Raw genomic sequence first — 14,903 nt, forward strand, 5'->3', positions numbered from 1 at the left:
GGCAAATGCAGTATAACAGAACTATGAGCAGTCACAGAAGCACTGCGTTCCCTCAGTTGTTGAGGAAGACTCAGACAATATTGTATCAATTTCCCAAATAATCTTGGCTCAGACCTTCAGCTACATACCTTTCACGGCAAAGCAGAAATTGTCCTTTTTGGCTCTCTGTCAGAACTCCATGCAATTGCCTAATGGCCCTCTTTTGCTTGCAACGATATTTTACCCCTACCTACCTCTAAACCTTCAGAAAAAAAAAATAAACAATGAGTTTCAATCTTGTAATGTAAAATAATAAAAAAACCCCAGAGTGTAGAGTTGATTTGTTACCCGTGCTCAACGCAATTCTAGAGTCCAGTTGGCACAGTAAACACACCTTCTGGCTTTCTGCTCTTCACCTACAAAGGTTTTTTTAGTAAGAAACTCAAATAAGCAGCCCAGTTTTTGAGCTGATGACACTGTAAATTACCTCTAGAATACAAAAGTAAAATAATACATCTGAAAATGAACTATTTTAGTCTCTTAAGAGAAAGCTTAAGAGATTTAAAACAAATAAAACATTAGGTACTTTCTTTTTTTGGTTTTACTTGCTTCAGCTGAAATCGAGACACACAGGTATGCGAAAGGGTATTTTGGTCTTTGGAAGATGTAACCATAGTCATTCATCAGATGACCACACACTAGTGGCACCGGGCCCTAAAAGCGAACAGTCGGTGTAAAAAGGCGGTCCACAGAGCAAGGGTTTAAGAGATAAGCAATATGTACCTTCAGGATATGTTAAGTTGAAAGAAGAAACTCAAGAAACTGAAACAAAAGGAACAGGCATGATATATAAACCACAAAGCTGGAACTGTGGCCCAAGCTTGCCCAGTAAAGTATACGGTCCGCAGCTCTACTCACCTGTAAGGCCTAAAATCAGTTTTAGAGATGGAGATGACATGGTGTATACTTGAGTTAAACCTTTATGTCTCTTTAAAGACCTTTCCAAACCTTCTGGTTTATTATCTAATAAAATGATGACATTTGCAGTAGGTTTAACAGTTAAACTTTTAAAAACAAGCCAGATCACAGTGAACACATATACTGAACATCCCGTACAGATGATCTGGTCTTTGTAAACAGCTTTCAGCTCAGTGCCACTTAAATTTACGAATATCTCCATCTGAGCTCAGCTCCTATGAGCTCAGCATTTCATTAAAATCTTTGGCTTACTTATTCTGCTCCCGGTGAGAAGCGTGAACTGAATTACTGTATGCCTCCTCAGTACAGTGCTTTACCTTAAAGCCAAACATATTAATTTAGTGTTCTCCCTCAATCAGCTAAGATAGTCACACTCAAAAAAAAAAAAAAAAAGAAAAAGAAAGAAAAGAAAGAAGGCAACGTGCTCCCTACAGATGAATTTGCTATGCAAATAAATCAGTGGTTTCATTTACACAGCAAAAGCAACCAACTGGTGCCTCTGCCCATTTTTCAAAATGGACTGAAGCCCAGTAGGGTAGCTGCTATGACTAAAGAAAAAAAGTCTTAGGCTATCATTTTTAAAATGTGAAGCCTATAGTCCCTGTTTTAACAAGAACAAAACCCTCCAACTGTAATATCCATGCAATGGAAGCACTAGCAGCAGTGAGCAGAGATTAAATGAAAAGAAGCAGTGGCTGTTTATGTTGGCAGTCGCTTCAAACCCTAATGGAAAATTTCAGCTCTGACTGCTTCTAGGCTAGAACAAGTTATTAAGGGAAAAGGTTCAGCTTTCAAACGAAAAGGCTTACATAGCCTGTCCCTTTCTGAACGCTCCTGCAGCAGAGACAAGTCAGGAAAGAATATGCCCTGACTATGCAATGCATTAATATCCTCTCATTAGGGGAATATACCAGCAAATAAAATATATTTCCTTTGGGAAAGGAATACAGTGATAATGCCCATGCCACTGACACAAACTCAGCTATTGGTACAAATAAGTCATACCACTAAATGCAAACATTAAAAAGCCAATGTAGGGCTAACTAATCACTTTACACTAACAGATCAAAATACAGTCACCTAATTATCCCCCTCTTTTGATCAAAGGTAAACTGCTATTTGAACAATCAGGCCAAGGGAGAATCTACCTTTCATATGCTCCTGAGAATTTTGCACAAATAGTACTAAGGCTGTTTGTGGACATGAATAGCATACAGCCTGCCCTCAGAGAGGGCAAACACCTTGCCAGCCTGCACATATGGTAACGGCAGTGACCTTTCAGCTCCTACACATTTACACTGTATTTAAGAGCCATTCAGGAAGCCAATATTGTATATTATGTAACACAAGATTAAGCATTAATGAGGCAAGAATAAAATTGTTTATCTAAACCCCAATCTAAAATTAAACAGAACTTTATGCTGAGAACTCACATTGCACTCATTTTGTCTCCTAACATTAACAGAGCACAGCTTATTTAGTCTCTGAGATAAATCCCAACAGCATTTAATTTGGAGAGGAGGATTTTACTATCAGAAGAGAGAGTATTTTTCCTAAAGTGATGCATATATAGTTCTTACACACACAAATACAGCACATTGCAGGTATTTTGATCTAAGGAAAACGGTTTATATTCATGACCTTTATTTACACTGTGTTTTAAAGCTAAATACAGAAGCATCCACCCAGAGGCAAGACCTTTCGATCGCGCTCTGTCGTCTCTTGCTAAAGCAGCCAAACCAAAAGTCACACACACCAAAGGTACCTATGTGCTCAACAGGGAAATGCAAAACAAAACCAGACTGAAGTCTGCATGCCTCCACAAAGATTCACTGTCCTCTTTTTAGACTTCTCACTAAGGAAGGAGCTGTACAAGGCTCACTAAGGAGCTTCGGCCTGCCAGAAAAAAGACAAGCAGACAATTAGACCACGGTCACAATCACTGTACCATAAACCTTCCCTGAAGAATGCGGGAGGATTCATTCGAGAACCTCAGAACATTCAGATAGGTGTCACCCCCAGTTTTAAAAATAGGTAGAAGAGGTCAAAAGCACTTGGGCCTATTCCCATGAAAGCGTTTCCAAAACCTCCGTTCAGTTGCCACATACGCCATGGCTATGTAATGATATAACATGATATTATACTTAAACCTACGTAAGGCTGCCAAAGGAACAATCACGTACATCCCCCTCCATTTCTAGCAGCCAACTACCCGGAGTATGACATTTGAGTTCCGCTGGTCAGCCACCACCTCTGACATAAAGCAGGCTGCAGCAACGCCGGCCAGGGGAAAACAAATCTATTTCTTCTGGGACCACGGCCTTAAATAGTTCAGGCAAATTGAAACTGGACCCTAACTGAAGCTTACAGAAGCATTTGAGACACCAGCGCAAGGGTAGGCTGAGCGGAACAGGCCCCAGCTCTAACTCTGAGCAAGCTGACACCACGGCTTGGCGTCCTCCGCCTCCTGCTCTGACCAGACATTATTGCTCTGCACAGCCTCACCTTCATTCCACAATCCTATTTACCTTTGCATGTCACTAACACAGAGTTAAGCTATTTACAAGAACACAGTAAGTCAATCCCCATCCTCCTAGGCCTTTAAGTATGTTTATCTCAGGCCTATCATAATGCTGGTGCTTCTAAAACTCTCAAATTCAAGTAGCTCAGTGTAATCACCTAAAGAATTCAGAGCAGAGAATTTTAAATACTTTGAAAATCCCATATTATCACAAAGTTTTAGCAAATTAACCCGGGGGGGGGGGGGGGGGGGGGGAGGGGAGAAATCACATTTAAAGCCAACTCAGATACTTAAGAAAACTTGTTGCCTGCTGTGTACCTTGCATTCTCACAACGTATGAATTTATACGAAAGTTACTAACGAAAACTGTTCATGGTCACATAGGTGCCTCCAAAATTCTTATTTCTCAGCTTACCATGCAGATCAAAACTGCTGCTAAGCATGAGCCAAATGAGAATACGATACTTGAGCTGTGCCATCCAACCACAGCTATAACCGACTAAGAGAAAACTATCCAGGAGAAAGGAAGAAAGATACGTGGGAACAGAGAAGGTAGATTTAAGACAGAAATCAATGTAAACCCAAGGAAGTTTCAGAAGTTTTATTTAAGCTCATCTACATGGAAGCACTTTCTCTCCAGAGCAGCACAAGGTGAACACCCAGCCCTTAAAACTACTGGCTTTCCTTGATCCGGTTCAGCGTTGCCGTCTCAGCGGAGGGCCAACTCAGGTAAGAGCTGATTTTAGCTCCTCTGTCTCTTGCTTGTAAAAGCCTGAAGTGAATGCTACAGCTATTTACAACTCATGCCCACTGGGAACCCCTCCTGGGCATAAACTCTAAAATAAACTGGAAATTTGAAATAAAGAGTAAGAGTGAAGACCTTAAACACACAGCTTTGATATGCAGCAAATATTTTCTTTCATAAAGTTTTCTTGCCAGTTATTCTTTAGAAGAAACAATTTAAAAAAAAATATTGAAAAACTACGTTAAACTAAACACACATTGACAAACACAGGGTTTTCTTAGAAGATACGCTACATTAACTGTGGACAGAAAAAAAATAGCAAAGGGAGAACTCAAATAGGACACTCCCTAACATGCTTGTGAAAACTCAGTACAAGAACGGCCTAATTCTCATCTCTCACCACGGCCACTTTACACCTGCCGATACTATAGAAGAAATACAATGTCATATTGACCTCTATATTCTGACTTCCCATGCAGCAGCATCGGCTTGATTTAATATAAAATAGGCCTAGTCTCTACAATCGTTTTGTGTTTCTATCGTATTGCTTATCTTCCACTACTGCAATGCTCCAAGCGCAGGGCTCAAGGCGGCATCAGGGAGAGCTCTGCCCTAGAGAAAGCAGCATAACTATAAGTGTCTACGAAAGGCATGCATTTTACAAGAAGCATGACAACAAGGAGATTTAACTTTAAGTGGGTTTTGCAGAGAGGCAAAAACCCTGGCTCCCCTCCGCACAGGCTTCAGTGACTGCTAAGGTAAACGCTAATAAATTAGAAACGTGCAGGACGCACTGACCTATAGCCTGGTTTCCATTTAGGGCAAGTCACTTCAGGAACGCCCCGGCTCATTTTCAAGTAGCTTTTGCAGAACTTGGGAGCTGCCGTAGTGCTTCTGCGTCCATACCATAATTTTTTAGAGTTTCACCTCATGTTAATATGGTGGCTAAACAGGAAAATAAGGCCTTTTTTTCCTAGCGTTTCTGGAATTGCTAGAGGGTTACTTCACATTGCAAGAGAAAAATGGCAGGCAAAGTATCTGAAATTATTCTGATGAAAACATACAGACAAATTAATCCCATGGCCCTGTAATTTACATTATTCATTATTCCTCTTTCAGGAGGAAAGGCAAAACTGGATAGTCAAATATTATTTACTGTAGCCTTTATTCTGCATGTCTTACTATAGCAAGAGTGCTATAAATTTTGTCTGAAAAAGATTGGGAATTAAAAGAAAGCAGAAGTGAGAGCTGTAGGCAAAAATAGGAAACGGAGATTAAACAACCCGTTGTAGGCCAGAGGTTATTTGTAGATCAGTTACCACTAGGGGCTAAAAAAGCCTGCTCGAAACCACCACCACGCTGCTTCCCAGTTGCTCAAACTTAGTATTTACTCTCCTCTGTACTAAAACTTTAGACCTAATGAAACAAAAATGTAACGCTTGGAAAATGATAGCTTTCATGAAGTTTCCCACTACTCGCAAACTTGCAAAACTTTAACAAAAACCCTTAGGCCTGATACCCAAGTTCAAATGTAGAAGTCAAGTCGTACAAACAGGGTCAGGCACCTGCTCCCAACTCTCAGTTCTTTAGTTTTTCTTTTCCTTTCTCCCACAAACTGTTCTCCTCTCTCACAAAGACACGTTTTGCCTCTCAGTAACTTTACCATCAGCAGAACTCATTTCTAAAGTAAACACCAATTTTTCCTAAATACATTGCTAGGAGACGTTCTAAAGAAAGGAGGAAAGGACTGCTTAAGCTACGCGCTGGGTTTGTTAGATGTTGCTAAGACGCACACTACTTCAGCATTCCTTCTAAGCTGTCATCTTTCCAACACTGGGCCTTCCTGCCTCAAAATCCAACAGAACGCTAAAGCAAAGTCTACTTACGCTCGATCAGTAGTTAAAGTTTTCTCATCATTCTCAGCAGGAGTATCAGTGCGCACATACACCAACTGAGGCACTTCAGGAATCATCTCATCTCCCCTTCCTATTTGACTTGCGCGGTGTTACTATTTACCAGTGAAAGATTGTGATATCGCAGTGTCGCCGCACAAGAACATCTCAGAAGAGAACAGAAACACCCTACAGCGATAAGTTTAAAAATATTTTTGCAGTAACGACCTTCACTCCTGAACATCCAAATTCCACATACAGAAGTCTAAACAACCAGTTATGCTTTAAGTAAATATTTTCCAGATCACTAACACAACACTAGAACACAGCCTACCTCAATTTTCATTATCGCCCTTCAAATTCTTAACAAATATGAAAACTGCTTTCCAAAACCACCCTCCCAGCAGTTAAATGACACCTGCAGAACAGAAACCGAAGCTTCTAGAGAAGCTTGGCAATTAGGACTAATGGAAAAGTAACTAGATTCCCAAGGCTTCCCAAAACCTCTTGCCTTTGAAGAAGTCAACCACCCCTCCCCGCCTATCTTCCTTCCACGCACTTGCCAGGATTTTCAGCAGAATGACATTATGGAAGCTTTAGGAAGTTCAGTTCAGTAGGAAGCCACAGATCAGTTCAGACACTGAAGTTTCACGCTTGCCATCCACACGCTTCAGGAACATGAAGAGTTAAACACAACAACTGAATTCTGCAGGTCGCAGGAGCAGGCACATACCTCAGCCTTCCAGATTCAATTAGATTTTGTTTTGGTTTAGGCTTTCTTTAATTACCCACTGCCATTTGAGCCCAACTGGGTGACATAAATGTATTATCCCATCGCAATGTCAGAATTTAAAATTAGATTTGGTCTCCATAAATACACTTCATCCCACCTCAGCGACTCCGTCCAGCGATCACGACTATTTTATGTAACATCTTTCATACAGCAAGACCTAAAAACTGCACTAAAAATTACAGCTACCTTTTCCGGCTGTGGATTTCTCTTCCATTTAACCGAAGAGAATTCAGGGTGAAAAGGAAACAGTTTCGTAAGATCAAAGGCTGAAGCAGCAAGAGAAAAAGCAAATTACATAAAGTCCAAATGTACTTACGGTCTCCTTATTTGGAAGCAACTCCTTTCGGATCCTGAAGAAGTTCTTGCCGTACTGCCTCAACCCCTTAATGAAACGTTTCTGTGATAAAAGATAACAAAAATAGTATGTCAGCAGAAGGGGAAAAGAAAAAAATCTCGTTAATCAGCACAACAGCCAAACAATGTTCTCTAGCTTAAGGACCGTCGATAGAAGAAAACGTATACCTACAGAGCAACTGGGAGCAGAGAGGGGGGAAAAGGCTTTGAAAAGATACCGAAAAATTCAAACCGCATTCCCTTCCACGACAAACTTCCAACATTTGAAGCTTAAAAAAGAAAAAAGTCAGTACCACAGTCAGTTCTTTTCCAAAACGACCCAAGTATTCCGCCGCACGGCTCCCTCCAAGTCTATTTTGCAACTAAGAAGCAGCAGGCGAAGGAGAATACGCAACGCTGATTTTTCAGGGGAGAAAAGTGACTCTCCGGAGAAGGTGTCGCAGGGGTTAAGGAGTCCTTGCAGGCGCCAGCCCTCCGGATTCACCCTCCCTGAATTTTCAGAGGAATCCCAGCAAACGGCTTCCCGAGGAAACCCTCCTCCGCCTGCCGAAAGCCGAGCGCCGCCGCTCCCCCTCGGCGGCTCGCAGCGGTCCGCGGTCGCCTGCCACGCCGAGACACTTCCTCCTCCTCCTCCTCCTCCTCCCCCCCTCGCCCTGCAGCCGCCCGCCGGGGCCGGGGCCGGGCGGGAGGCGGCGGTGCGGGCCTGGCGGTGCGGGCGCAGGTGGGGGGCGCGGCGGGGCCGCCCCGCGGCGATGGCGGCCGGGGGGTGGGGGGCAGCCAGGCGAGCGGAGGAGCCGAGCCCAGCCGAGCCGAGGCGAGGCGAGCGGGAGGCGGCGGCCGCCCAGCATGTGATGGCGGCGGGGCTGGGCGGCGCGGCACCCGCGGGGCGCGCCGCAAAAGGCGGCCTGGATCGCCGGCCCCCCCCCGCTCCCGCCCCGGGCCCCTCGCCCCCGGGCAAGCCCCCCGCCGCTCCCTGCCGGCTCGGCAGCCGCTTTCTGCGCCGCCGGTTGCTGCATCTCATCGGCCGCGTCCCCCGGCTGCCCTTCTTTACTCGCCCCCCCCGCCCAGCTGCCCCTCGCACCCACGTTTCCCCTCTGCAACACCCCCCTCCCCGCAAGACACCGCCTTAGCCTCGGGCTGCAAGCATCGCTCGCCCCCCTCCTCCTCCTCCTCTCCTCTCCCGGGGCCAGCACCTTCCTTCGGCGCATCTCCCGCAGCGCGCCCCGTCCATCTCAGCCTGCAGCTCTGGGACCAGTCTCACCTACACCCCAACATTTCACCACCGTGAATCACTACCAGGAGGCAGAACCAAGCACAGAGCGCCTCTTTTTGGAAGGGCCAGCCCTGAGGACTTCTTCCTTTCCTATAATAAACATACAGGTATAAACACTAGCAAATACCGAATTCTACCTGCCAAAAAGAAGAGGCATGTTGAGCATATGAGCCCCACCGTTCTGGGGGAGAGGAAAATTGAGAATTCCCTAAAAAGAAACATACCTCATGTTGGCTTAATGCATTTTGGGCCACAGCTTCTTGCAAACACCTACTTGAAGGAGGGGGGCAGGTGATTAGAGGCTTCCATATTGTGCAGAAGGAATCCCAGAAATGGTAATTCACTAGAGAGTGCTCTGTATACCTCCTGAGCTCCCACCACAATGCTGAATATGAGTAAGCAGTCTCTTTGGAACCTCATGCATATTATTCTGCAGATACGCTCCCACAGGGATCTATCCTTACCTAACCCTGACCCTCAAAACCAGCAAGACTGCTAGGGTTCGCCAGGAACATGCCTGGGGGCACAGAGATGAGAATTAACCACCAGTTGTATACGCTTCGAGATTACAGCTCCTTCCAGTATACCATTTGCTCGTACCCACCTGCTCCTTTTAAACCAGCAAACAGAGGACTGGGAGTTCACGAGTGCCGTGACAGGGGCGCTTGGGATCCCGAACAAGGACAATTTTACTAACGGCAAGGTACCAGCCCACATTCGCAGGGCAGTCGCACAAATACCCGCAGAGAAGGAGCCAAGACTGACCGAAACTGGTCACTATGCACACGCACACCTCTCACTTTTTACCCTGTGGAAGACAAGGAATCTTCATTCGGCCGAGGCGCCATATGCATACCTCTTCTAGTTTGTGCTTCTGGGCAAGAAAAGATGGCAGCAGCAACAAGGCAAACCACCCTGCCCCCATACCGCTCCCAACATCCCAAAGAGCAATATAATTCCTGTCTGTATCATAAAGAATGAATATCAACTAAAATCAAGAAGCATTTAGAAACAGGCAATCCGAAGGGAACTCAGATTCTAAAGGATGCAGCTCGGTTCCTGGCTTTGACATTGCTGCCTCGTGGACTGTATCTGAGGAGCGATGTTTTTGCAGCATCAGTTAACAGAGCATATATAGGAAAAGGCGACATAAAAAGCTGTAGGGGAATAAGAAGAAACCAGAGCTGGAACACTCCAACCATAGATGAAAAAGCACAGGGAATAGGAGAGCACAATCTGGTCCACTGCATAAAATGAAAAGGCCCGATTCCCTATTCCTCATTTTGTCAAAGACTTTACTATGGTACATCTGAATTCTCAGGAGACTATTTTATTTATTTTTTAAGATTCCTTTTAACCAAACTATTTTCATTTGTTTTGTGTTGTGATTCAACTCTGTATTAAAGAGCCTGTGACAAACTGTTTTCCTTTGAAAATCCCTACCGGGATCATAAGCCTCGCATATAGCCTATCTGAATAACAGAATTAGAGGGAGCTTGAAATGCTGTTCCAAATTTCCAAATATGAATGAAGTCAATCCTTCTGGCATTCTGAAATTTTGGGCAATTACGCTGTCACTTTTATCGGTGCCATACAGAGTTATTACTAGGCCACTGAGGCAGTGCAAGATATCCAACTGTAAAATAGTTGTGTGTCTCTACTGAAAGGCGAGAGAGTGCCACTACTGAATACATGAAGAACAAAGCACACACAAAACAGTTTCAGGAACTTAGGCAGAGATTCTAAGGCTTAACAAAATGATCAAGATTTTTAATAACATTTTCTTTTTCAGATTTTTCCTTCCTATTCTAGTCTTCCATTAATTCAGGCACCACGTTCAGTTCTCCCTTAGCCTGCAGCAAGAACAGCTACTTCTTGTCTCCAAGTCAAGCAGAATAGAGACCTGTAAATGTTTTTAAATCTAACAGAACTAAATAGTTGCACACCAAATCAGAAGTGACCTGTCGCTCCCCAGTGTCTCGTAAAACAGACTGCATAACACAGTTTAAATTTTCTCTCCTCTGCACAAATGACATGCAACAAATTTTATGTCTGCATTTTAATGGTGCAGGAGATGTTGCACTGCTCACAGAAGGCATCTGAAAATGACAGCTGCTGAATTAAAACAGTCTTACAATACAGGGCTGGTAGAACGACGAGGCTTAAACCTATGGATGCACGAGAAAAGTTTTGATCAAAAGGGGAAGTGGCTCTAGAGCGCAATGGTTTAAAAATCCAAGTTCTGTGCTTTTAAAAATTAAACATTTCCATTTTACCTCTCATGTTTAACTTAAACATTATTTACGACAGGATCCTGTCGGCATTGCTGTTTGTACTGTTCACTGACAACAAACTGTAACACAATTTAAAAAAATGCTAGGGGTAGTTATTGCTGTGAGGCAGCGTTAGGAAACCCCAGGGCTTGCTGGGTCAGTCAGTGTTGACAGACACCACAGTTCTATTTTACAAAGTGGTTACCATGGCTATTGACCAGCCGCCACACAAGATCTCCTAATTCCATTTTATAATTTGAGCTTCCCCGACGAAACCTATTAGATTCTGCGGTAGCCTGCTACAATGTGTAAACGGGGAGCTATAAATAACCAGGGAAGAACAAGGAACAAGCATGTTAATGTTTGCATATGTGTTACTTGCAGGTCCCATATTTTATCCTGAGAAACAAATATCATGACAAGATACACAAAGCCATTATGTTCAGACTAACAGAGCTCAGATGGCATGTTTATCAATGTGATGATAATGCCATTGCAAAGCTGTAGTTAAGGTTATGCGTCAGGGTTTCTATTATCAAGAGATTACAGCTTGGCAGGAAGAATTTGCTGCTGCATGCTGAAATTCAGCACCCCAGGTTTTAACAAGGAACTGAGGTTCCCAGTTCATTTTTTTTTTTCCTTTAATGCAGAAATCTAAGATAAAGCTGTTTCTACAAGCGTGCAAGAATAACAGCTAGTACAGCTGTTTAATCAACTTAAGAATTTCAAGCCAAAACCTCCCGGGCTTCAGAAAGGCAGGACGACTCTGATAAAACTGTGAATTCATAACTGCTACTAATATGTCTATTCTGAGGTGCTGCTTCCATCAGGTTCAGATCAAACTTATTTCGCTAAGAAAATCCATGTGCTATTTCATTCCCTTCCCATGACTTCTACCTGGCTAATTAGTGAAGAGTACGTTGTAATGCAATATATTTACAAACAAGCAAACAAAAAACAGAGCCTTTTCTGGTCCTTCTTAATCCAGGAAATAAGGATAATTTTTTTTTTCCCCCTCAAATCTTTCTAAAAAAAAAATCTCCTCTTTAGGCCGTGTCCAAGAAAAGCAAGTTCTTCTCTCAACCTTTTCCTTACTTATGAGCATATAAAAATGGAAGATTTTTCTGTCACGAAAGCAGTAGGTACAGTGCACATTTTGAAAGGCTCAAGGTTTTCTAGGCAGATGTCAACTGAAGTTTTCTCCATCTTCCATACTTAACATGCCTTTTTAATTTCATAGTAAATACAGTAGGAAAATTTACAGGGTTTTAATAGCTAACAGCAAATAAACGCTAAATGCATAAAAGCATCTTTATTTCTGAAATTTCACAAGATGAAAAATTATGGTAGTTGTTCCGAAAAGAAAATGAAATCTGTTTATATGTGCAAAACTTCTGGTAAACGTACAGCACATTTATAGATTGCCCCGAACAATTTTTCGGCATGCAGACACTGTATACGCGCACTTGCTGAATTTCAGTGCACAGAGTGCATTTTATTAAAAGCTTGGCTGAGTTTTAATATATTTTGCTTATGCGTGTACAGTGCAAATAAAGGCAATTGCTGATAACGTTAAATGATATATACTGTCCTCAAGAAACAATCATCCTGCTAGTCTCCTTAAGAAAAGACAGTTTAGCCTAAAGATGTCAGGGGTCTCTTACAACTTGTGTTATTCACACATTTTTTCACCAAACTATAACTGGCTCAGGCAGAAAATTATGCTAGTATTTATTGTATCTTTTCCTCAAAGGAATTCCATATGCTCAGTAGCAGACAGGACTAAGTACTGCTCAGTAAGTAATTCCATCAGAGGCAAAAGGGGTGCTTTAAATTAAAGAAAATGCAGCTGTCACACATATCCAAGCTATTCTCAGAATCCGCCAAACCACTGCAGACAGACAGCATGCCTCTAACTCTCTGCGCAAGCCGCTTTGTGCCCTGGACACCGCCCTTGTGCCACCCAGAACAAGCCCAGCTGCCCCAAGACACAGCACCAGCGAGGACTGTGGCCGGAGGAGGGAAGGTCTCTCAGGGATGGGAAGTTGTGGTCAGATTGCTGCGCCCTTGCTGTGCACCGTCCACTTCCAGCCTCAGCTGGCAGGCTTTCTCAGTCCTGCCTTCTCCACCAGCCCAGGCTGGGCACTGGCGGCTTGGTGAAAGCTGGGGGAAAACACTTTGTGGCACAAGCCCAGGGAGGCTGCGTGATGGAGGAGCTGGTGGAGGGACGGACAGACGCTCTGCCTGGTCAGAGAGAGAATGGGATAGTCAAAGACTTCCACAACACAATTTGAAGATGCACAAATTGCCAGCTAAAGAGGGGAGAAAGCTACAAAAGAAACGAGGGGAAGAGACCCTTTTGTAGGGCAGAAGGGAGAGATGTTGCACAGAAATTTCTTGGCCAAAGAACACACATCCTCAGAACAACTTGCCACGAACAAGGACTGGTCCCGAGGTAACAGAATATTCTAGGTTACAACAGTAGCATGAGGAACAAGCATGATGACTCAACGAAGCTCACCTGAAACCTTTGTTAAAAAGAACAAAAAAAGAAATCAGTCCACTGGGAAAGAGGAACTATCAAGAAAAATCTACGTTCAGGCCTCTGCTATGTTCCTTTAACAAGCCCTGCTGCTAGGAGAACAGGATATGCCTCAACCTCATCTGAACTTCGTTTTATTGTTTCCTGTCACTACCGTAACTCTGCTTAACGTTTTTTGAACTTAGTTTTGAAGTAGCAAGCAATTTTACCCTCAGCCTTAGATACTTGGGCTGGTGTGTGTTACATCACTTAACAGCCACCTCGCAAAAAATCACCTAGCTGGCAAACTTGTTTAAGAGAGAGACGCCGTAAGCCTTCCCCAAGTGCCTCCACATGTTGATCCACAGACCCTGGCACCGGAGATGCGTGCAGACCTCACGCACGCAAGCAGAAGCAGTAGGTCTTTGCGGAAATACCTGTGTTCCCACTGTTCCCTCTGTTATCTGCCTTTAGCCTACAACATCTCAGATGCTCTTAGGTTAAGTTTACCGCTCTGTCCCATCTCTAACCACAGCCCTTCTTTGTCTGCTCCTGCAGGAAGTAAAACTGCCACCCGCTTGCAATTTAAGAGTCTCCTCCTGAAGAGGCTGCGCTGAAGCACAGGTTATGATTTGCAGGACCTTATTATTCTCTTCTCTGACAAAACCACGCAAAGGTATGAGAAACTGTTTGCACAGCCTGGCAACTCCTTGAAAATGTCTGCAGCCACTTACTGCAAAACTCTGCTGCAAGAGACCTCTGCTGTAGGGGAAGGCCCGTGCTTTGATGACCGCTGACACTATACACACAAGCTCTTTCATGACCTGTTTGGCTTGCAGAGACTTGTGCAATAACAGCAAGGAAAGATCCTTCACTGTACTTGGTGCACCGTACGCTGCACCAGCTATGACAGTGAAGCATGAACAGTAATAAATGCCGGCCAACCCCCGCAATGCCACTTCTTGCTGCTTAATTGCAAACTACAAATTTTAAGTAATCAATTTTGAGACAAATTTGGTTGGGTTTGGGGTTTTTTGCCAGTCCCCTTTCACAACTGTAAACAGGTAAACATTTCTTAGGTCGTGCCAAACATGATCCCAGACTTCCAGTCCAAGAGGGAAGGCACGCATGCAGGTGATCATTTTGTACAGCAAGACTAGAGAAGAATAACCATATACATGTATGTGGATGTGTGTACAGATACTTTTTTGTTTGCTTGCTTGATAGCATCCCTTACCCCCAAAACACACTTATTCAATTTGCTTCTTCATTCAGGAGATTGTGACCTTAGTTCAAATTACGTGTTAAAACCAAATTCAGCTTTCTTTTAATAGATACTGGTCTGTTTATTTATCTTGTCAATTTATTTTAATGAAATAATTCTCTTGTGTCAAGCCAAAATTGTCCTCTAACCTTTGCTGTATTTTGAAAAGAAAATTCTTTTTCACCAAGTCCTTTTAACTCAAAGGTATTCTTGAAAAACAAAAATGTTTTGATGGTATACATTAGATACCAATGTATATTACAAGGCATTAATGTTCTCACTGGATATTCGAAGCACCCCTTCCGAGTGC

The 14,903-nt window shown here is 43.4% G+C and overlaps 1 protein-coding gene across 6 annotated transcripts in view; it reads right to left on the bottom strand.

The window, feature by feature from the left end:
- RERE (arginine-glutamic acid dipeptide repeats) overlaps nucleotides 1-14,903 on the bottom strand; it is a 255,086-nt gene that overhangs the window by 49,100 nt on the left and 191,083 nt on the right. For all 6 annotated transcript variants that reach the window (XM_064470535.1, XM_064470534.1, XM_064470533.1 and 3 more), the window contains one exon: nucleotides 7,225-7,305. In XM_064470535.1, the coding sequence (XP_064326605.1) occupies nucleotides 7,225-7,305 (81 nt within the window). The remainder of the gene's footprint in view (nucleotides 1-7,224; nucleotides 7,306-14,903) is intronic.

The sequence above is a fragment of the Phalacrocorax carbo genome, chromosome 20 (genome assembly GCF_963921805.1).
Source record: "Phalacrocorax carbo chromosome 20, bPhaCar2.1, whole genome shotgun sequence".
NCBI classification, from domain to species: domain Eukaryota; kingdom Metazoa; phylum Chordata; class Aves; order Suliformes; family Phalacrocoracidae; genus Phalacrocorax; species Phalacrocorax carbo.